The sequence below is a fragment of the Dissoconium aciculare genome, assembly GCF_010015565.1.
Source record: "Dissoconium aciculare CBS 342.82 unplaced genomic scaffold K489scaffold_16, whole genome shotgun sequence".
Lineage (NCBI taxonomy): Eukaryota > Fungi > Ascomycota > Dothideomycetes > Mycosphaerellales > Dissoconiaceae > Dissoconium > Dissoconium aciculare.
Window position 1 is genome coordinate 138,955 of NW_022984966.1, and position 22,109 is coordinate 161,063.

The 22,109-nt window shown below is 51.9% G+C and overlaps 10 protein-coding genes across 10 annotated transcripts; 2 read left to right on the forward strand and 8 right to left on the reverse strand.

Moving 5' to 3' along the window:
- Positions 1-590: 590 nt before the first annotated feature.
- On the reverse strand, positions 591-2,306 carry K489DRAFT_88200 (uncharacterized protein). The gene has a single exon (XM_033609004.1). The coding sequence runs from the start codon at positions 2,052-2,054 to the stop codon at positions 726-728; it is 1,329 nt and encodes a 442-aa protein (XP_033455717.1). The 5' UTR covers positions 2,055-2,306; the 3' UTR covers positions 591-725.
- A 627-nt stretch (positions 2,307-2,933) lies between these two features.
- On the reverse strand, positions 2,934-3,429 carry K489DRAFT_413504 (shwachman-Bodian-diamond syndrome protein; the record flags this gene model as incomplete). The annotated part of the gene is made up of 3 exons (XM_033608048.1): positions 2,934-2,990; positions 3,077-3,200; positions 3,269-3,429. 3 exons carry the CDS (start codon positions 3,427-3,429, stop codon positions 2,934-2,936), a joined length of 342 nt encoding a protein of 113 aa, XP_033455718.1.
- Positions 3,430-4,107: 678 nt separating this feature from the next.
- On the reverse strand, positions 4,108-5,865 carry K489DRAFT_374048 (uncharacterized protein; the record flags this gene model as incomplete). Its single annotated transcript, XM_033603481.1, has 1 exon — positions 4,108-5,865. The coding sequence occupies one exon, from the start codon at positions 5,863-5,865 to the stop codon at positions 4,108-4,110; it is 1,758 nt and encodes a 585-aa protein (XP_033455719.1).
- A 1,140-nt stretch (positions 5,866-7,005) lies between these two features.
- Positions 7,006-8,225, forward strand: K489DRAFT_327037 (ClpP/crotonase; the record flags this gene model as incomplete). Its single annotated transcript, XM_033601953.1, has 4 exons — positions 7,006-7,112; positions 7,259-7,371; positions 7,471-7,599; positions 7,732-8,225. 4 exons carry the CDS (start codon positions 7,006-7,008, stop codon positions 8,223-8,225), a joined length of 843 nt encoding a protein of 280 aa, XP_033455720.1.
- Positions 8,226-8,605: 380 nt separating this feature from the next.
- K489DRAFT_327138 (DNA-dependent RNA polymerase II RPB140) lies at positions 8,606-12,470 on the reverse strand (the record flags this gene model as incomplete). Its single annotated transcript, XM_033601962.1, has 2 exons — positions 8,606-9,975; positions 10,034-12,470. 2 exons carry the CDS (start codon positions 12,468-12,470, stop codon positions 8,606-8,608), a joined length of 3,807 nt encoding a protein of 1,268 aa, XP_033455721.1.
- Positions 12,471-13,262: 792 nt separating this feature from the next.
- On the reverse strand, positions 13,263-14,021 carry K489DRAFT_88331 (uncharacterized protein). The gene has a single exon (XM_033609008.1). It carries the CDS (start codon positions 13,726-13,728, stop codon positions 13,327-13,329), a length of 402 nt encoding a protein of 133 aa, XP_033455722.1. The 5' UTR covers positions 13,729-14,021; the 3' UTR covers positions 13,263-13,326.
- K489DRAFT_88324 (uncharacterized protein) lies at positions 13,699-14,233 on the reverse strand. Its single transcript, XM_033609007.1, has one exon. It carries the CDS (start codon positions 14,149-14,151, stop codon positions 13,837-13,839), a length of 315 nt encoding a protein of 104 aa, XP_033455723.1. The 5' UTR covers positions 14,152-14,233; the 3' UTR covers positions 13,699-13,836.
- Positions 14,234-14,315: 82 nt separating this feature from the next.
- Positions 14,316-16,075, reverse strand: K489DRAFT_391085 (uncharacterized protein; the record flags this gene model as incomplete). Its single annotated transcript, XM_033606657.1, has 2 exons — positions 14,316-15,684; positions 15,741-16,075. The coding sequence occupies 2 exons, from the start codon at positions 16,073-16,075 to the stop codon at positions 14,316-14,318; spliced, it is 1,704 nt and encodes a 567-aa protein (XP_033455724.1).
- Positions 16,076-18,917: 2,842 nt separating this feature from the next.
- Positions 18,918-19,496, forward strand: K489DRAFT_384596 (uncharacterized protein). The gene has a single exon (XM_033605895.1). The coding sequence runs from the start codon at positions 18,929-18,931 to the stop codon at positions 19,196-19,198; it is 270 nt and encodes an 89-aa protein (XP_033455725.1). The 5' UTR covers positions 18,918-18,928; the 3' UTR covers positions 19,199-19,496.
- Positions 19,497-21,099: 1,603 nt separating this feature from the next.
- K489DRAFT_88382 (uncharacterized protein) lies at positions 21,100-21,883 on the reverse strand. Its single transcript, XM_033609009.1, has one exon. The coding sequence runs from the start codon at positions 21,741-21,743 to the stop codon at positions 21,252-21,254; it is 492 nt and encodes a 163-aa protein (XP_033455726.1). The 5' UTR covers positions 21,744-21,883; the 3' UTR covers positions 21,100-21,251.
- Positions 21,884-22,109: the final 226 nt, after the last annotated feature.

Sequence of the window (22,109 nt, forward strand, 5' to 3'; positions counted from 1 at the left end):
GTGATCAAATATATCGTTAGCAGAAAACAGCAATGAATCTTTCAATCAGTGTCAAATGCACTGAACTGCAAAATTTATACAGGTCGAAAGAAAAGTGCTCCGGGAAATGTTTATTAATGTCTTCTCAAAAGGCCCAGATGAACTGCCTCCTTGAGCTCCACAGCTGAAGGCGCAGCAGGTACGTCATCCGGCGCCGCGCGTTGTTCAAGCAAGCAAACTTGGAAGCGACAGGACGCCAAACGGCGTACAATCATTCGTAATAATTCCTCAAGTTTGCAATTGTGGCCAAAGTCTTTTGCGAGGGAGGAATCGGATGAAATTCCCGTGATAAGTACAAACAATAGCGGTATCATTATGCATTTTCTCAAGGCCAGTGTCAAAAAGGCACGTCTCCCAAAAGGAGAGATAGAGAGATGGGAGAACGCTGCGCAACAGCAATCCGCGCATAGAATCATTAAATTACATACGAGACCCAGATGTCAATGAATAGACCCAGGTGGATCACCTCCAAACCCCAAGTAAAAAAGGTATGTTGACAAAGCATCTTGCTGCACATTCAGCCGCAATAGTGCTTCGATACGAGCCACTCAGCCCGGTTTCCCGTTCGATGTGCAGTCCCGTCGTTGCCTCAGTGGGTAAAGAAAGAGAAGAGTCTATCTTCCCATTTCGTCATATCATACATGGAAAATCAAAGAAGACAGCAGAGGGAAGAGGATGGCTGAAGACTAATCGCTGACCTTATCAGCGAAAGCATCGTCACCATCCTCACATTCCGCCTCGGCCTGAATTTCCAACTCCGTCAGTAACGGGATTCTACTCTTCCAATCAACCCGGTTCTCCATCGCAAGATGTGCGCAATGGATTTTCGCCGCGAGGGTCTCGTCGTCGATGGGGAGCGGTGCGATGCTCTGCATTCTCGAACGCAGGTTTTCGAGGAACTCTATGGTGGGTTTGTGTGAGGTGAATTTCCACGGCAGCGTGATGGTTACGTCGTGGACCTGGTGGAGGTGCATGAAGGGCTGCAGGGCGAGTTGGATGTCGGAGAGGCCGTGGAAACAGGTCCAGAGGGGTTCTTGGGTTTGGTCGTTCCACCAGGGATCCGTGGTGCCGAGCTTTCGACCAAGAGACGATGTATTGGCGGCCTCGCTATCTTCGTTTTCGGTTCGTTCGTTCGGTGCCTCGATGAATATCCTTAGGGAGTTGACCTTCCCGCCTTCTTCGATCCTCTGCTGGATGAGATAGACCAGTGCGGCATTCATCGCGTTGGCTGCGAGAACGCCATGTGCACGGTCGCCTCGGTTTTTGGATTTGGCGGGAAATATGTGGACGTCGATCTGCGCAAGACTGGAGAAGCCAAAGTCATCACTCAAGGCGAATCTTCGAAATCGATCGTCGAATTTCCCGATGTGATACTGAAGCGGTTGACGCCCGGTGTCCACAAATTCGACTCCTCCTCCGACATATCCGGAATGGACATGGATAGCGAAACGCCTTCCTTCGTAGATGACGCGCTGGAGTTCCTTGCAGATTTTGGAATTGACTGTCATGAGGTTGGACAACTCGCGGGCTGTCGACTTCTGTTCCGCGACATCTTCGGCTTTGTTACTATTTTCGCAGCATGGCTTTGCGATCGTGGTGTTGAGCTGTACAACTTGCTTGTAGATCAAGACGCGGATCTCGGTGGGAAGTCGGTCGAGGAAGGGACATGCTTTGAAGGGGGGCGGAAGAGACGGTGAGACGATCTTTGGACGCTTTCTAAGCGTCGGCCAATCGATCTCAGAACGGCGATCCTGAGCAGCGAAGAACTCGATTCGTTCGATTATCTCCTCCGGGATACGCGCAGTCAGTTCACGCGAGCAACCAGAGTCGATGAAGGTCCGAACGTCGCCTTTGAAGCTGGAAACGGAACGCCATTGATCCAATGAGCTGAAGAAATCGCTGAACAATGGACGGCGTGTGATTGTGTCTGTTCCGTGTGCATTCGCTTGGACTTCGCGATATCTCTTTTCGCGAATCATTCTCACATCAGCAGGAATCTGCATCAGTAAAGCCATCGCTGCAATTGGCGGCTAGTAATTATGGTAGTAAACAAAAAAAAGGCGTTGCACTGCGTAACCAGCGCACAAGACGAGCAATTGTTGAGATGTTGTGAAATCAATATCGTTGGATGTGCTTTCGGGCCTGCGAGGATACTAGCTAGATAGTAGATGGATATGTTCATGTGAGTGAAGAGTGTCGCACAGATATCACGTGTGTCGTAAGGCGTCAAGTGTGAAAGGAACTTTTGGAGGTACCGGGCATGTACGCATAGAATCGCAACAAGCTCCTGGAATGCTGCTGGGATTGTGGCGGAGCTTCTTCACCGGTGACGAGGAAGCTTACAGCTGAAGGACGAAAGCTGGAATTCTCCAACAACAGCTTACCGCATTCCAAAATCCCTCTTCACATGGTAGGTTTTGGCGAGAATAGTACTCTATGGTCGTGGACAAAGAGGTTCTCGGTGTGCACCAATCGAAATATCCAGAGGGCATCCTTACGCAAGGATGTTTGACGGAATGAATGCTCGCCTTTCCGGCACATGTTAATAATAACTTGGACTATAGCGCCATTCTCTGGGCTCAAAGGCTTTCGTGGCGAGGAATTATATCTGCGACGATCAAACATTTTTGGAAGAACGGCTTTTTCATTCACTTATCTGGGTCAACTACTACGCGCTGCTGGCACCGTGAAATCGGCATAAGCATGACTTTAGCTAAGCTGCCGCAGAGCATATTTGGCACATCCGCCAGGTCATTCAGTGTTGTTCGCTGGAGGACTTTCGTCGTCCATACCCCATGAAAGTGTCGCGCTTTTTTCCATCTCCTTCTTCTCTGACCTCAAATCTTTTGGTTCGTTAAATCGTGCAGAACGTAGCTCGGCTGTGTGCCAAGAGCTCAGTGGTTGACGGTGCCACCTTGGGAGATGTTGCGAGTGCCGTTGCGGTCGGCATTCTGAACATTGGTGTCAGTAATTGATCATAAACTTGTGAATCATCCATAATCAAACATAGATATGATTATCCTAGACTGAGACTTACCTCTGACTCGTTGATGGATCCCTTCTCAATGATTTGAGCGACGACGTCATCTTCCTTGCTTGTACCAAACTCGTTCTCGAGAGAGCTCTTTGAGGCAGTGTCAAGGATACCCTGATTTCCGTGCCTGATTCAGTGTTAGCATGGACGTTGCCATCACCGCCCGGGGCTTGAGCGGCAGTAGTGGAAGCTTACTTGTGGGTGACAAAGACCTTCCAGCCGTTGACTACTTGAGCAAGAGGGATGGTCTTGTCCTTCTTCCAGTCCTGGACCGCCTTAGCTGACTCGACGAAGACAATGAAGTCGTCTTGCTCGCCCTTGAAGTGGACCTTGACCTGGTTCTCGTTGCCGCGCATGATGTGGTTTGTGTGTGGAGGGTGATGGCGAGGGTGTTCTGTGTAGATCCGATTGTAATATCGATGAAGTTCGTCTGGATGATGTGTGAAAGGTTGATGTTTGATGAAAGGAAGGAATGGCTCAAGAAGACGAGTACATTGCTAATATATGCTCACGTGAAATACGGCCTGGAAGCTACTCGATCAGTGCGGGCCAGTTCTGGTCGCGTGTACAATGATGATTGTGACGCGGGCTTGAGCTCATTGACGCTTGACGTCACCCATCAGTCCCCATGAGACCCGCCCGCCCTCACCAGAGTTTCGCCTGGACCAGCCAAGAGTGTGGGGCAGCGTCAGGCACAGACCGACGATCTCGCCCGCCCACGCGGCTGTCATCGACTGCCCGGAACTCCCGAGGTCTCCTGGACAAAATCCATCATCATTGTCAGTAGCTAGCCAGGGAGGGTTGCAGCATCGGCAGTGCAGCCGACATGCGACCTTGCGCCGGCAGAGTAGACATTCCTACGTATCCAATTACGTAGTGCGCCCATTCCTCTCGTCCACGAAACTCTTCCCATTACGATCCTGAAAGCCTCACCTTTGGGATGCACCGGATTTGCCATGTATGTAGGGTTGGCGACTGGCGACTCGTGTAGGAATACACTTATGATCATCAGTGATTCCATCATCACGAAAGTGTTAGGACCAAACAATCTCGACAATATAAGTACACCCGCCATTACCCAACAGAAATCGTAAATCTTTCCTCTCGGATGTCCCCGCAATGATGCTATCGCCCGCAAGAAGGTCCTGAGTATCGACCTTTGCCAAGTCTTGGGAAGAAGAGCACTTTTCGGTTTCAATACACAGCTTCACCTTCGCTGAAGCGCCGTAGCTGGATCCATTGCTGTCAAGCTCAAGGAAGAGATCCATCCCCTGAACGTGAAGGTGGCCCGGCTCCTGAGCAGAGACATCACATTCGAGAACTTTTTGATCGTGGAAGATTTGCGGGGAGGCACATGACACGTCTGGCAGGATATTTGCTCTCTTGCTGTCAATCAGCTTACATGATCGATCGTGCTGGTCGTTCTCGTCGTCGGTCTCGGCAGGGAGGATTGGCCGAACCCCCGGAGGGATGACAATGGCAGATGGGTGTTCCTCGATCGAGTCCATTATCTCATTTTCTAACGATGCGGGTGGCGTCGATATAGTAGATGCAGAGAGGCTTGTGGCACCGCCTACAAGGATTTTGCTGACTGTCTGATTCGTGTGCTGATAGATTCTGTTTGGACGAGCGATTGTGGTTTCGCATGTCAAAGCAGCGACATCGGCGGCAACGCCTTGCAGTGCTGACCGTATATTTTTGCGGACCTCAAGTGTGTAATTGATATTATCTAGTATCATCCAGTTTTTGTAAACCTCTCCATGGGTCTGTGGCACATCGTACGCGCCGTGGGCGCGCATAAAGGAGTAACAAAGGAAGCATGGCTTCTTGCTCGCTCGGATCACTCGGGGTCGACGCTGAGGCTGGAGCTCAAAGTGTACAAGAATCTGTAACTCGGCGTGGACGGTTTTCCTGGAATGCTGTCCCAAAGGCGCTGGGCGTAGCAGGAGCACATTGAGCTCAATTGATACGAACAATTCGCGTTGCTGACGTGCGATCTTTATCAAATCGATGAGAATGCGTCGGTAAAGTGCCAGAGCGCGCAGCTCTCTGATCACACGGGTACCGATGCATGTACTAGGTTGGATTTCGATAGAACAAAGCTGTTCTATGGAGCTGCCATGGACACTCACGACTTGCAATGCCGCCTCGAGGATGGTTCCGATGGCTCCGTGTTCAGGATCGCTGTGGGCCACTGCAGACTGAACACTCCGTATTGCTTGTTTGAACTGACGGAGCAGACCTATCAGGTTATCAACAGTCTCGATGGCAGGCTTTGGTTGCTCTTCGGCGATTCGTATGAGGAGAGTGAGCTTTTCACTTATAACGACACGTCTCCGGCCAGTTGCCTTGACCAGACCGAGTCGACCGAGAATTCGATCGCGATGGATAGCTATGATGGTCCTTTGGCATCGAGCAAATGTTTCTTCTCTGCTCAAGTTGCCGCTAGCGCGTTTACTAAGATCATTCAATAGTGTCCTAAATGCTTTTTCAGTAGTGTTAGGTATGCCTGAATTAGCAGCAAGAGTGATCTGAAGTCGCGAGGGCTGCTCCAAACACTGAACCGCCGCTGCCGAGACGCCCTCAGGTTCTGTTGTAGTACATGCTAGGAAGGCAAAGTCGTCCGCAAGGCGAAGTTCTTGCGCTCCGGAAAGAGGCGTGGTCAGGTCGGCTTCGGCCGAATGCCGATTGATTGCACACCCTTGGAAGCGATGGCCATTCCTACATAGCTGATCAAGATTTGCGACTCTGGACCGGAAAACCTGCGTATCAATGCCGTCCCAGACAGACATCGGAAAGTGCGGGCCATCTCTCACGAGAGACACTCACAATGGAGACTCATCGAGTTCATCAAGAAGATATAGGGATGTAGCTCTTCAAGGACAGCGCATCTTACACACGCATATGCAGGTCGTTTCATGATGCAGCAAACCAGCCATTGAAGTCACACGAAGCCAGGCAGTCTGTACTCTTGATGGCATTCACTGGCAAGTCGTATCCCAGCACCCACCTGAAGACGCCGACATGACGATCCCTGTGCGACTTTGCAGCCGATATGCTCCAATTGAAAGCGATCCTGCCAACCTTGGTGGATCGGGCATTCATCTGGAAATCTTGAGGGGCAGAACTTCCGCATGAATTCAGCGACGTGGTCGACGCAGCATCCGAATCCGTGGGGGTTCCACTGCATATGCATGCGTCAATACATTGTCCTGCACGAATACTGTATCCTTGTTGGCATTGCGGCAAGGTTTTACTACCGCCGCACGTGATTTCTCAGCTCTCTCGAAGCATTCATAGCCGTCACGAAAGCCGGTCTGACGAGCACCAGGCCTGCATCAAGACATAAGCCTCCGCTTCTAACATCTCGATAGTCCGCATAGAATGCACCGAGACTCTCGTGTGGTTCGCGGGCTCCCGAATTATGCATAACAGTAGTCGACATTTGAATATGCCTAGATAAGCAGGTCTCTCCGTTTGGACCGAATAATGCTGCAGCGAAGGTGTGGTTTCGCCTCAGCAAACGGGCAGAGGTCTTGAAGATGAAGTGCCCGCTGGGACTTCGCAGCCTTCCAGCAAGGATCTCAGGTAGGCATCGTAGTATGATCTCCTCATCTACCTTCGAGTAACATGTTCATTGAGCAGTTGAGATAATGCTGGAACCGCTGTGTCATAGCTTACGTGAGGTTTGACGTCTCCCGCGCCGAAATCAACACGGCAGCCGAGGCCGTCACGCGCAAAACCGCCGCACTCAAAATTCCCCAACTCTGTCGTCACCGACGACACGCCCTGCCATCGAGTGGACGTATATTTGCATGTGATCCTCCAAGACTTCACCTTTGGATAACCACACGACAACCGAGAAACATATATTCTTCAAACCGGTCCACAAATACGAGATCCAAGATTAGCAAAAACCAAGATATTAAAAAATGTCCAACTACGATAACATCAAATTCATCCGCATCACGTTCCCTGCGGAAAATGTCGCACATGTGGAGCTCAATCGCCCGGAGAAATTGAATGCCTTTACGACCGAGTAAGTTTCAATTTCCAGGTCACATCTCTAGACATCCGGGAATAGAGGCACGAGAGAGGAGAGAAAAACATGCGCTTTTCCTCTCGCAGGCAAACGATTGGGGAATGATCACGAAGTTCTGACCAAGAGTGTGAAATCCTCCACAGAATGTTCGCCAACCTCGGCCTCGCTTTCGACCGTCTGTCCAAAGACTCCGCCGTGCGATGTATCGTCCTCTCTGGAGCAGGCGATCGGGCGTTTACTTCCGGCCTAGACGTGAGTCCTTCACCCTCGACCAATTTCAAACTTCCAACTCTGCAGGTGGGAATCAATACAGAACGAGAAGCTGATGCTGTGTGCTTTGCAAATTAGGTGCAAGCGGCATCCAGCGGCGGGCCGGTTTTCTCAAAGGACTCTGACGACGACGTCGCGCGCCGAGCCCGGAACATTCGTCACCATATCGATGAGTTGCAGTATAGCATCAGCGCGCTGGAACGCTGCGAAAAGCGTAAGTACCCTCATGCCCCGACCCTCTCAACATCGGACTTCAAGTGAGAAGAAACAAGGAGGCCCCAATCAAAAAGTATCCCCAAGAGACAGGAGCCCCCACCCCCACTAACAGAGTCTTTCTCCAATACAGCCGTCATCGCTCTTTGCCATGGCATCTCATTCGGCGCCGCCGTCGATATCGCCGTCGCATCCGACATCCGCTATTGCGTAGCCGACTCACGCTTCAGCATCAAAGAAGTCGACATCGGGCTTGCCGCCGACCTCGGAACGCTGACACGACTTCCCAAAATCGGGGTATCCTATAGCTGGGCGAAAGAAGCCGCGTACAGCGCCCGGATATTCTCCGGCGAGGAGGCCGGACGGGTCGGGTTCGCGAGTCGGGTTTTCAAGTCCAAGGGGGAGATGGTGGAGGCGGCATTGGAGACGGCGAAAGTCATCGCGGCGAAAAGTCCCGTGGCGGTGCAGGGCACCAAGGCCCTGCTGGATTTCTCCAGGGATCGCTCGGTCGAGGATGGATTGAGGTACACGGCGGTGTGGAATGCGGCGATGTTGCAGACGGAGGATGTGGGCAAAGCGATGATGAGTGGGCTAAGGAAGACAAAGCCTACTTTTGAGAAACTTTAAAATATGGGAAATTGGCATGAAAGAAAGCGAATGGGAAGTCGACTTTGGAGCAAAACATTTCGATTTTCGATTTTCGATTTTTGCTTCCTGTGCAGTGACAGACTAATTGCTGTGGTGGTGGTGGTGGTGGTAGTAGTAGTAACTAGACGTACAGCGCCTTGGATACGCGCGGTCTTTTGTAAAGAATTTGTAGAAAACAAAAGGCGCAAAAGGGCAAACCATTAGCAAAAAGGAGAAACTCCAATGTACGCCTCGTCCAAGAAAAAGGTCCACCCCGGGAATCCCAGCAGTCTGATTCCATCCACGCCACGACTTATTCTACCCCATCGGTCTCTCTCTCTCTCTCTCTCCAGATTTTCCAAAAAGCAAGCAGAGTCAAACTACCGAATACTGACTCCACTCCGATTCGTAAACATGCGAGTAGCGACATTCATAGCCGCGAGTTCCTGGAACAGCAATTTCGCCGCATACGGGATGATAATCTGGGCGATTTTCGTCTTGTTCTGGCAAGGACGACATTCGAATTGTGAATTTTTCAATTTCGCAATCGGCGTCATCAGACCGCAGATTTCGCAGATGTGTACGCGGAAAGCATCCGAGACGTCAAGGAGTCGCTCCTTCAAGAATGCGGACGCGCCGTGCGCGATCATGCAGTCGCGCTCCATTTCTCCGAAGCGCAGGCCGCCGTCGCGCGCACGACCTTCGACCGGCTGGCGGGTGAGGATCTGCAGAGGGCCACGGGCGCGGGCGTGGATTTTGTCGTCGACCATGTGGCGCAGGCGCTGGTAGTAGGTCGGGCCGAGGAAGATTTGGGCGTTGAGCTTTTTGCCCGTGTGGCCGTTGTACATGACTTCGAAACCGCGCTGTTGGAAGCCGTGGTCGCGCAGAATTTCGGAGACGGAGGTGACGGTGACGTCGGTGAAGGGCGTGGCGTCACCTTCCTGGCCGTTGAGAGCGCCGACTTTGGAGAGGAGACATTCAACCAAATGGGCAATGGTCATACGGGATGGAATAGCGTGAGGGTTGATGATAATGTCGGGAGTGAGACCGTCGGCGGAGAAAGGCATGTCTTCTTGTCGGTACGTGATACCAATAGTACCCTTCTGTCCGTGACGTGAGGCGAACTTGTCTCCGATTTGAGGAACCTTCGTGACACGCGTACGGACTTTGACGAATCTCAAGCCTTCCAAGTTCGTGGTGAGAAGGACTTGATCAATGACACCGTTTTCTGTAGATCGCAGTGGTGTACTGACGTCGCGCTTGACGTGCAACTTGGTCCTCTGTCCAAGTTCTTCGGCATCCGGGGGGATAGGCGCGGTCTTGCCGATGATGACATCTTCACCGGAAACACGGCAACCGGGGCTGATGATTCCGTCGTCGTCGAGTTTGTCGTACGTTCCATGCTTCATTCTCATGGTATCGGCACGAACGGGCTTCTCGAATGCCTCCACAACTTGCATGCCGACACGTTTTTCCTGGTCCATGTATGCACGGTAGAACAAGGATCTGAAAAGACCTCGATCGATACTGCTCTGGTTCATGATGACGGAATCTTCCTGGTTGTAACCAGAGTAACAAGCGATTGCAACAATGGCGTTCTGGCCAGCAGGCAAGTCGCGGAATTTCAGGTACTCCATACTGCGAGTGGTGGCCAACGGCTTTTGCGGGTAGTAAAGCACGTTCGCCATGGTGTCCATACGCACGTTGTAGTTAGTCAGGGTGATACCCATCGCTTGCTTCCCCATCGCAGCTATCATTGGAGTCAGCGAAAATTTTCAACCAGTCTGATTCACGAGATGACAACTTACATTGATACGTATTTCTGGGACTCTGGTTGTGATCGGGGAAGGGAATAATACTGGCACAGATACCCAAGATCATAGCAGGATGAATCTCACAATGGGTCCATGTCCGCACATGCTTGTTAGGTTTTTGTTTGATACGTCGGTGAGGATCGGCCTTGGACTCTTCGAAGCTGGGCAGACCCGATCGGAGCATGCGGTGCTCTTCGAGATCTTCAGGTGTCATGATAATCATGGCGGTCTCTTCTTCTTCGGCATCCAGGTATTCGACCACACCGTCCTCCAGTAGACCCTTCCAGCCGTAAATGTAATTCTGACGATCCTCCTCGCTCATGCCATCGGTGCTGGAAAGCATTTCCTGGTCTTGCTCCAACCGCTTCAAGTGTTCTCGCTTGAGAACCAGTCCACCTCGACCGGGTGAGCCAGGCTTGTTGTCCACCACAAATAAAGGTCGGCAGACACGACCCACATCCGTGAAAATCTTGATCTCCCGTTCACGGACATCTCGAATGATGGTGACCTCGAAGCTGATGACACCCTTTCTACGGATCTCATGCAACATATCGACCAGTTGATTCGGGCCGTGTGTGACACCCAACCAGACACCGTTCAGGAAAATCTTGGTGGCATTCGGGCTAGCAGCAGGATCATAATCTTCGAGCGGTTCCAGGTAGCGGGATTGCAAGAAGTGAACAAGAGGTCGCGTCGGGGTACCGACAGTGACATAACACATCAACGACAAATTCTTCACCAGTCCACAAGCTTGTCCTTCGGGTGTTTCTGCTGGACAGACCAAACCCCAATGAGTGTTGTGAAGTTGACGCGGTTTGGCAATTTTACCGTCACGTCCAATTGGGGTGTTAGTTCTCCGAAGATGGCTCAGTGTCGAAGCATATGTATATCTGTTCAACACCTGACTGACACCAGCCTTGGCACTGGAAGCCTTCTTCTGGTCACCCCAATTACCGGTGGCAAGACAGTATCGTAGACCGGATGTGAGAATGTTAGTCTTGATAGCGAGTGCAAGGTTAGGCTCCTTGTTCTGCTCAACCTGACGGGTCAGGTACTGCTTGGTGTCTTTGACGAGCTGGGCAAACTTAAGGCGGAAAACCTGTGCCATCAATGGTCCAGCAAGATCCAGTCGCTTCTTACCGAAATGATCACGATCGTCCTCATCGATACGGCCGAGCGCACATTGCAGCAGTCGATTGACCATGTATCCCAAGAAGAAAGCCTTACGTGTCTCGCAACCCTTGCTTTGCGAAATGTGAGGCAGGAACTCCTTGACTAGGATATCTTCGGCGTGACGCTCACGCTTCTTCCTGTCGCCAGTGATGTTTCCACGAGTACCGATGAAATTCTTGGCAGCATCCATGTCCTGAATGGGGGCGGATTCCTCCAAACACGGCTTGAGCATTTCCAGCATTTGAGTATCGCCCTTTCGGCAGATGGTGTTGAGAATGTCTTCGTCGGAGATCACGTTCAGCGCACGGAACACGATCACCAACGGAATATCTGCCTTGATGATCGGGAGCGAGACGTGGATCGTCTTGCCCTTGCCTGACTGTGCACTTCCCGCCAGCAGCTTGACCGACATCGAACTCATCAATCGAGTACCGCCTTCGATTGCACTTCTGATCTCTGCAACGACAGGTGTAGGCGAGCCTCTTTTCCGGAAAACTTGGACGATGTTGGCCGCACTACGCTCCTGCGCAATAAGGACCTTTTCACTACCGTTGATAATAAAGTATCCTCCCTGATCGTAAGGACACTCCTGGAAAGCGTAGAGCTCGGGTTCAGTCCGATTCCGTAATGTGCAGATTTTCGATTTGAGCATGATGGGCAACTTTCCGATGAAAATCCGACTATAGACTTCATCGAATTCGCCTTGCCCTGGTGGCCGGTCGGGATCGAGCTCCCATACAGTCTCATAAGCGTCTGGTGATGATGGATCCCAGTCTTCCGGTGGCACCCACATGCCTGACGAGTCCAAGTGTCCACCAGCGGCTCTCTCCCGGGCGACCTCCTGCTTTGTGTAAAAATCGAGGTACATCGGAGACGAGTACGTCAAATTTCGTAGACGAGCTTCGTGAGGAAACAGCGGTCGCGTGCTACCGTCACCTTCCGTCATGGCCGCAGCGCTGACGGTCAGCGTCTTCATGGTCACCGTCCATCGCTTCTTCACCACCACCTGGCCAGAGCCGTCATCCTCGTTCATGCTCTTGAAGATCTCGAATTTACCCCATCGGTCACGGCCGGGGTTTGGGTCGTCATCGTGAGCAGGAGTGGCGCCGCCTATTTCAGCAACAATCTGCTGCATGGTCGAGCCGGCGAATTCATCGAAGGAGTCGATCTGCTGGGAGACCAGACCCTTGGAGTCGAAATGTGAGTGGATGACGGTCCAACAATCCTCGGCGGTGATCATATCATCGTCGGCGGTCATCGCATCCGCGAGCATGGGATCCTCCTCGGCGTGAGCCATGATGGGCGAGAAGTCCTTGGGAATTCGTCCTTGGGAAGCCGAGTGTTTGCAAAGTCGAAGGAGTGGCAGCCTTGTCGGTGGCACCCGCAGCGCGCAAATGCGCTCGTCGACCACTAAGAGCGCCTGTTCGCCAGAGTATCGATGCCGTCGGGCTGTTGGCGAGCGAGAATGTTGTACAGTCTGGCCGATGCCACGTTCGACAGGCGAGCAGCGCGGATTATTGATGGATTTATTGTAAAGGCGCGAGCTTTGGGTGAAAGTTGTCGCGCCTCCAGGGCTGTTCGTTTCGCGCGGCTTGGGAATTGCGGCTCCGCTCACGTGTGTCCGACGGGTGCTGCCGTGAGCATCGATATCACATTTCTACACCAAGTCAAGGATTTGTAACCAGTTCCTCAACATACGCAGTTATCCGCTTCAGCGTTGATTCAGAGGGACGGTGGCTATCTGTGCGCGGCTATCATGAGTATTGGTCATATCGGCAGGATACAAGCGACTTATTTGGGAGAGTCACGAGGCAAGGCAGTATTGAAAAAAGTCATGAATAAAGACGTTTCTAGATATACTTGCATCTATATTTCTTGTTCTGCCATAAATAAGGAAAGAGTCCCCCCTTTGTGGAGATATAAAGCCTTCAGAAGCGATAGAGCAACGACAAATCATTCAACGACGATGAATAAAAAAAGGCAATAAGTGCGTAACAGCGATCAGCGACCGTAAAAGCAGAATTGATCTCTGCTCGTCCGGTGAGCGATCTGGCTAAGAGCCACCGCATGCACACTTAAACCGAGCAAAATATTCGCCCACGGAGCTCTTAGCCTCATGAATCAGACGCCATGGGACACCGAGCCTCACCCGACAATGACACAGAGGATGTGGCACTTCCGCCAGCAGAGGGCCCTCTCTCGTGTGCAATATCACCCAAGTTCAGCTGAATGGCGAATGGTAAGAATTGAAAAGAGCAAAAGCCAAACTCAAAATCAAGCAAGAGCAGATCGCACAAAACAGCCGCCGCATCATCGTCAACAGTAATGACAAAACCCCATAGGAAATAAGCGAGACAGACAATTAATGGGCATTCGAAGTGGACAAAGCAGGGGCTGAAAGAACTCTCCAGCAGGAGGGCATCGTAGCGGGACCTGTCGACGTGCCGCGCTCCCTTGCAGTACTCGCGCGGTAACGACGGTGGCGGAGACGGGTGGAGGCGGCGGTGGGAGCTCATAGGTATCCTCTTGTTTTCATCTTTCTCCAATGCCGCAAATAGAATTTTCCGAGATGAACGACTTTTCTTTGATGAGAAATATAGTCAACCCCGGTTAAAGAAGAGAAATCATCCCAATAAGCTCCTGGTGAACGCCTTCGCTAATGGATATAGAACGAGAAAAGCAACAAAATATTGAATCGACAGAGAACCGTGAGGGAGAAAGTGTAGCAGGTCTCGGATGGACTGCTTGGAGGCCGATGACGATCGAGCGGTGACGATCGTCATGGATCCAATGACGGGGTTTGGAGCCGTTCGTGCTTGAATTTCCAAGTAGAGCCTCGATCGCGTGATATCAGAGACAGCATCTCTGCTCGTTTCAATATCGTGGTGGAGGGGACGATATGGACAATCAGAAGTCATGAGTCTGTCGCTTGCTTTCATGCTGATACGCTGTCACATCGAAGACAGCGCCCCGCGTGAGAGCTCCGTCGCAGAGAAATCGCGCGTGCGATCGTGACTGTGTCTGCTCCAAATGATGGCAGTCTTGTATCCAATGCTTGAAGCTCCAAATATCATGGGAGCCTCGTTGGCGACGAGGGGCAAAATCAGTAACCCATCGCCTCGTTCATTCCGACAAGGCCAGCACCTGCGACATTGGCATTGATATTTTGCAGGTTCGTGCCCATTGGGCTCATCGTGCCCGCATTAAGCTTGAGATCGGTGTTGCATGGCGGGCTGTGCTGTCGGTGGTATTTGAGTCCGTTGAGGTTTTTGTACCGCTTCCCGCATACCTCACATCGGTAGGGCTTCTCTTTCTCCATTCCTACAGTGCCTGGATAAGGAATCGATGTGGTGGGATCGACGATTGAGAAAGTTCCGTCGGGATTCTCCTTGAGTTGCTGGTTCTGGTGACCGTGTTGCTTGTGGTATTTCAAACCATTTTGGTTCTTATATGCCTTTTCACATCCAATAACCGGGCACTTGAATGGCTTGATCTCTTCGCCGACGAAGCCACCAGCACCAGCCAGGCCGTTAAGCAACTGGTTCTCGCGCACTCGCTTCGCAATCTCGCCCGTATTGAACGAATTTGCAGGGAAGCCCTTATTGCCAAAGCCTTGTTTACTCAGTAACCGCTTTTCAGGATTGTCAATTGTCGCAGACCCACCAATGTTGTTGCCGTTGTTCAGGCCGCTGAAATCATAATTGTTCTGAAGCTGACCGTAATCGAGGTTGGCGCTTTGCATCTGTGCAAGGAGATCGGGATCGAGCTCGGCGGGGGTATTAGGTTGAGATGGGTCTGGTGTGCCCGAGTGCTGTGCAGAAGCTGGAGTAGTTAATGACGGGGTGTTGACAGATGACACCGTTGGGTTGTTCGTGAGCATTGGCAAACCGTGAAATTGTGAAGGCGCATGAGGTGTGGTAGGCGTGGCAGAGTTGAGGCCTTGACCCTGGAAGGCGCTGGCGAGGTTGACATTCACAGAAGGGCCACGAGGTTGTTGACGACCAAATTGCGGTTGCGGCTGGAAGTTGCTGCCATGTGCGGGCGGGAGCTGTGACGCCGGTGCGCTGTCATCCATATCCATGTCGTCGAGATTATCGAAAGTACCTATCTGATCCTGGCTTTGACCGCTGAAGAGAGGCGAAGCAGTCAATTGTTGTTGCAGATGTGGCTGCAGTTGACCCATCTGTTGTGTCTGCGCCTGTGCCTGCTGTTGGATGCCTTGCGCTGTGTTTGCGGCATTTGCAGCACGGCTGCTGGGATATTGCTGATCTTTGGGAGTCCGGCCCATAGTCTGTGTGGGTTGTGCGGCGTGCGCCTCTTCGTAGTGCTGCAAAAGCTCGTGCATAGAATCGAGGTGGATGTCGCAGCAAACGTAGTCTTTCATGTAATTCGCCTCCATTTTGGGAAGATATGAGGAAGAGTGGAATGAGGGTGATTGAAAGTTGTATGGAGAGGTGCCGGTCATCATGATACTGTGCGCGATCGGTTAATCTTGGGATGGGCGAGAATGCAATGTACAAAAACTTACTCGTCGCGAATAAAACTGCCCATGGATATGCCGCCCCAGCTCATGCCACCAACCAGGCTGCCGGACATGCCAGCGTTGTCGCGCCGTTGGCCATTGGCGATTGGTATTTGCCGTGCGCCATATGGTGTAGTACCGAACATGCTGGTGGAGTCTTGCTTCGACTTGTCGGCTTGATTTTGTGCCTCAGCTGCGACCTCTTCCGTCGTAGGTGTACTACTTCGCACGTCGATTGTAGGTTGTTGAAGCTGTGATGTCAGGTTGGATTGTTGGTTACGAGGTGAAGAGGAATTCTGTCGCGCAGTGGCGATGTCTATTGCGCTGGCTATTCCAGACATTTCGTCGTTGGCGAAGAGTTGTGGCGAGGTTGTCGCAAAGGTCAGATCGAAGTCGAGGTCAACGTCGTCACTATCACCACGGCGATCGCCGTGGTCGGCTTTTCGCTTGTGGAAGGCGGATGCGAAGAATGAATGGTCGCTGGCAGACCGAGAGTGGTCAAAGGTCGCGTGACTGGAGGATGGTTTACGACCGGGAGGATGAAGTGAGTCCAGGAGAAGGAGGCCTGATTTCAATAGAGTGAGAGAGGACGATGGAGAAGGAGTGACGGGAGCGGGAGGAGTGGTGATATGATCACTGTCGAGACTTGGCGAATGCGCCGGTGAAGTGGTAAGTAGGAGATCGGGTGGAGTGTCTGACGCCAGTTTGACCGAGGAAGTGGTAGAGTCAGCGGCCGTAGCGGATGGAGATGGTGGTATGGAATGTATAGTAGTGTGGAAGTGGAAGGTATGGTGGTCTGGCTATGGTCTGGTCTGGGATATGGCTATGGTATTCTAGTATGATGACTATGGATCCAGACGAGAGGCGGACGGGTGGTGTAGGTAGGGGTGTGGTGTGTGTTATGTCTGCGCTAGACGTTGGGTGACTTTTTGTACGTAAAATGGTGCAGCGAGTCACAACCCGTCGGAGGAGAGTGAGCGGCGTAGTGTGTGCGCAGGGCAGATCAGGAACAGCCGCCACCACTGATGACACGGTCCAAACGCGGTGGCCACACACACACGCAAGCGCGGTACTTGCGTTGTCGGTATTTCTCGGCGAGTTCGACAGTCCAATTGTATGAATGCGACTCTGTGCGTAGATCTGGGGGAGTGATGAGGATGGGAGGCGAGTCGGCGGGAGCGAAGAAGCGTAAGCAGGCAGGAGAAAGGCGCAGGCGTCCGGTACTATCGCGGATAGTTACCGTTCTGTTCGTGGGTGTGACAGTTGAAATGCGACTACAGATGTTGGTGATGGAGGCTGTTCTGTACGGTATGCAAGTATGCGTGCGTCTTCAGCAAGGCGGGCCGTCAAAGTCAATATCGATGCCAGTGGGAGCTGTGATGGTAACCCGTTGACAAAGGACAAAGGACGATTGTTTTGCTTGGATGAGAGAAGGACAGACAAGCAGCGGCGGCGGCGGGGAGGTAAGGTATGGACCTTAGCAAGAGTAGTGGAGGTGCTGGTGCTGGCAGAGGTGATGATATGGTCGGCGATAGCTCGTCCGAAAAAGCAATGTGAGCAGCAGTGGCAGCAGCGACGACAGCAGTGTTCAAGAGCTGGCAGCAATGGAAGCTCTTTTAATAGAACCGCGGCCCGCAAAACGATAGATCGAAGACTGTAACCGTATTACTCTGCCTATCGCGTACGCGGTGTGATTGATGAGTCGATATGACTGTGTACTGTATTTCCGTCGGGTTTAGATCCGATGACGAGTAGAGTCTAATAACGTCAGGATAAATCGGCACAAATTCGAGAAAGCGAGAGAGAGACACTGGCCAAACAAGGCGGACAGGACATGGCAGTCATATACATACTATAAGGTGCAGCGATAGCTTACTTTGAGCAGCCACACCACAACGATTAAGGGTAGGGGAGCAGCGGCATCACAAGAATCTCAATCCGAGGCGTCGTCGACCTTTCCTGCATTGAGGCGAGCCGACCGCTGAATTGACGTGCAGCCTCATCATCGGAAATGGTATCGAATACATGCAGAAGTGTACATAGAGTACATACAACATATGTCTACCGGGCAGTACATGTCTGGGGTACCTCCAATATTTCCAATTGTTGGCTCCTTCCACCTCGAGTAAATCGGTTGCTGCAGGGAAAGATGTACGATGGTCGCACCAGTATCGACATCTCAACAACGGGCACGGCGGTTCAGATGGACAATGTACAACCTGTCACAAAGGAGTCCGGCATCAGGCCCGTCAATGCGCAGTGCCGATGGGACGCCGTACATGCGACAGAGTATGTTGAATAGAATAGAATCAATGCCTGAGGTGCTTGAGGAGTGTTCTCCGTCTCGGTCATCCTCATCCTGACGACGATGACCACCATGACGATGAAAATACGGAGAAGCAGAATCGCCTCGTTTCAGAATGACGACAACACCGACTGTGATCGGCACGAACCCGCGAGATACCGCCGAATCATTTCCTGATGAATGCAAGACCCGGGCAATCGTGACACGCCGCCGATCTCGTTTCGTGTTGAGGGTGGTGGACTGAAAAGCATAAAATACTGTATCACTACTATACCGTCGCGGCGGCCGGCGGCGCACATGATGGTAAGACCTCGGCCGATTCAACCATATCCCCTACCCGGAGAGACTGGTACCGCGGACGGCAGAATAGACGGTAATGAGGATAGATTGCAATGGAAAGCGTAAAGAATAGACAGCGCACGGAGGACGAGACTGGTGATGTAATCATCATTTAGCATCATCATCGGTTGCATCTGTCAAATGTTCAGCCGCGGTCAGAATTTTGGCCCTGGAAGACACTCCGAGGTCATCTCGTGCCGATTCGGCAGGACCGATGTCTGCGGTCGCACTTGAACATCCTCAGTCTGTGGTTAGTATCATCACCAACACCGATCGATCAGCATTGTACGTTCGTCGTGATCTTGGAAGTCATCTACGGAAAATCACACGTTCTTCGAATTTTGTCCATGAACATTTTCCGCCGAACAGAAAAGTCAAGCGTCTCGCCGTTGCACCGTGCATGTCAAACTAATGCAGGGTTCAGACGGTCAGGTCTTGGCGGCATGCGTCATGCACTTGCGCCGGCATCGCTAAGACCATCTTCTGTCTTGTCGTGCCTGTATGCACATGCTCGACATGAAGTATGACCGTTTGAATACCAAGCATCGAGATGGGTCTGGGTACATCTATGCTGTATCTATCGGAGTCGTCGGCGACAAGGAAACTCATCGATCGGACTTCAATCTGTACCTCCTCCCTATTTCAGCCTTCTCGAAACGTCACAGGAGGCGCATCCCTGCAAGGACATGATGATTGCGAGGATCATGGCGGCAACAGACGAGACGCCGGACAGATGATCAACCGACGATCTGATATGTTTGTGTTGACGATGCACAGAAGCAATTCCTCCCTCCTCGACATGGATCCCGACAAGCATTAATAGCATCTCCACATACCCACAGTTCCCTCTCAACCCTCTGTGACGAATTGCGCATGACATGAAACGCATTGATGCCCAAGCCTTGTACCAGCAAGCTCTCGTCTAAAATGCTTTACTTCTATATGATCCTCATACAGTAGCTCCACAGGGGCAACGGTAAACTCAGACAAAAGATTACATCTGTAGCGGCTAATATCTCAATAGAGATTTGATCACGAGAGCAATTACCTCCTTCCGATCCAGGCCAGGCACATTAGAAGTGTCCTCGTACTACCGAAGGACAGAGTAAGGGAAAGGAATATTCCATCGGCAGTAGTGGCTCATTTAGCTATGTTTCAACCGGATCCGTTGAATTTCGTAGTGAAATATAGCGCTGTATCACGTAGAGTGAACGACAGCTTGTAGCCTCATTTACGAGGATAACTCGCACCGAATCTTCCCGAGGCTGGCGTCGTTCCATGTCTTTGCTTCTGTAGTACATAGGCTTTGAAGGCTTCTCAAGAGGATGATGCTGTCTTGTAGAAATCATCAGGCTGTCCACTACAGCAGAGCGCAAACGGAAAACAATAAATCCACGCCGCCCGCCATAGAAAAAAAGTTTAACGAGTATCAAGGCATGATTGGCGGATTCTACTCCAGCTCGAGCATTGCTCTAGTGTCCTGTCCTCAGCATGGGTCTTGCGGAAGGAAAAAGGGCTGGCTGCTTGGCAGTGACAACCCTGGTCCGACCGACCGTTGACAAAAGTTGGCCGGTGCACTTCGGGAATTGGGCAATCATCTTCGTGGCGACTGGTTGGCCCTGTCGCAAGGCCCTAGAGGAATAGTCACTTGATCGACCACGATTCTGACAAGCGAGGATAATCAGCCACGGCAGCGCAATTGTCACACACGCAGGATGTCGACGTCAGGTGCCGAAAGATATCGAATTTGCTTCGATCTGGAGAATAATTTCCCTTGTCAGTCATGCCCTGGATGTAGTGCGACAGGCCATATAGATTGGCGAGCATTTCGCGGATACGAGGAGTCCTCCTGTATATTGGCACCGAACATCGATTCGCATGTGATTGTCACACGTCCACGACAAAGCTGCGGCCCTGGTGCAGACGTATCATTCACTTGGCCCTCCCAAAATGCATCACGCCCAGAAAGGTCATCTTGTATATGCAGCGTATCCCCAGGGAAACCATCCCATATCGCATGCATGATGCACCTCATATATACTTTATGTGCCCCGACCTCAATCTGGTCGGATTTGCAGGAAAGAGTGCCGTCGCAGACAGACAAACACATGCATACCTCAACCTATCTACCTACCTAGGTAAGTAGGTATATGAAGCGAGGAGCAGCGGAAAACTCTCGGCCGCTTACTGACGGCCTCGGGACGATCCGCGGATCAAGCAGCAGCAGGGCAAAACTGGAAGAGAGGACCTGGAGAGCTGTGGTGCCGAAAACGGTAGGCCGATGCGCGGTTTACTTTTTGACTCTCTCTCTCTCTCCCCCCAATGTCCTTTGCCCGAAGGCGAGGAGCAGGCACAAACAGCTCACAGCCATGCTGACAGCAATGGATACAAAGGTACTGTTCAGCCTGGCTGCTGCTGGCCGGACCTGCACCAAGAGCTTCTCCTCGTTGACTTTCCTAGGCGCAAACCTTAGAACTGTAGGGCGACGCACGCCTCTGACTCGCATTCAACCTTGGATGTCCAGCATGTATACTGGAATCACATGTTATCTCCTCGCAGCCTCGTCTTGAAACCTTGAGAAATGGCCGCAAATCTGGACCGGTCTGAAGCGCTGGAAGTCAGCCAGACGGGAGTAAAACAAGGCGAGATCCGGGGTGGGTTTGCATGTATGTGTACAGAATGTCGCTATCGTGAGTGAGTAGCCATCCTGCGGCAGCGAGATTGTAGCTGAGATAAGAGAAGTGGTGGTGGACAACCTCGACATCATCACGTTCCTATTGCTGACGACGAGGTCTCGACCTGCCTTGCCATACCTGCCGTGCCTCCCTACCTTTGCCTGTTCCTGGCATTACCTGGGCTACCTACCTAGGTAGTCACTTTGAGGACTTCCCGGTATCCGCGCGCCGCTGTTTCACCAACCATCTTTTGCGCGAACTGTGTAGAACTTGGGCACAACCCGGCAATATACTGCATCGCCCCGAAGTACCTAGGTATGTATCTCCCTCATCATCATCGTCGTCATCATCGTCGTTGTCGCCGTCGCTGTCACGATACAATATCCCATCAATGAGATGAAGCCGCAAAGCATTCCACGTCGCACATGTGACACTCCCACGACTCCCCGTCAATCGTCGCCGCTGCCGCCGCCGCAAGGGTCCGCGCCGGTTTCGCACAGTGCAACGTTCAACAACGGCGGTGGGTAACTCACAGGCCGACCTCCTATGCCTCATCGGGTGATGGCTCGTATATAGACATCGCCTCGCGATCACATGTCTATTCCACACTGCGAAATTCACATGTCCTGTGAGGAAACACGGCGTCGTGCACCAGGCGCACGTATATGAGGGCGTGGAAGCCGAGACCATAGGATCGACCACAATGCACTCTTTCCGCCGCTATCAACCTAGTTGTTGTAGATAAGGAACACGCCCGGAATAACATCTCTCATGGTTTGGTGACGATACTGCATCGCAACTCTCAAAAGTGTGGCGTTCTCTTAGCCAGCCGAACCGGATCGCATGGTGCGGTTTCCGCGCGGTGCCATATATGATTTGATACACACGTGGTGCTGATACTCTCGCCTCATTATTCCAAATTATGCAGGTATCCCTTTCGGGAGGAGCTGGGGCAGTCGGTATCTCTGGACTCATGGGATCCCTTTGGGAGAAATCTGGAGCACTTGGAACTTGTATTTGCTGTAGTACTGGGAGGTGGTGTTGTTGCTTTTTTGC

Bases quoted from the DNA above. Each gene is read 5' to 3' on its own strand.
- K489DRAFT_88331 (XM_033609008.1), bottom strand. From the start codon at position 13,728: ATGAGCTCCCACCGCCGCCTCCACCCGTCTCCGCCACCGTCGTTACCG.
- K489DRAFT_88324 (XM_033609007.1), bottom strand. From the start codon at position 14,151: ATGAAAGCAAGCGACAGACTCATGACTTCTGATTGTCCATATCGTCCC.
- K489DRAFT_88200 (XM_033609004.1), bottom strand. From the start codon at position 2,054: ATGGCTTTACTGATGCAGATTCCTGCTGATGTGAGAATGATTCGCGAA.
- K489DRAFT_88382 (XM_033609009.1), bottom strand. From the start codon at position 21,743: ATGGTCTCGGCTTCCACGCCCTCATATACGTGCGCCTGGTGCACGACG.
- K489DRAFT_384596 (XM_033605895.1), top strand. From the start codon at position 18,929: ATGGGTCTGGGTACATCTATGCTGTATCTATCGGAGTCGTCGGCGACA.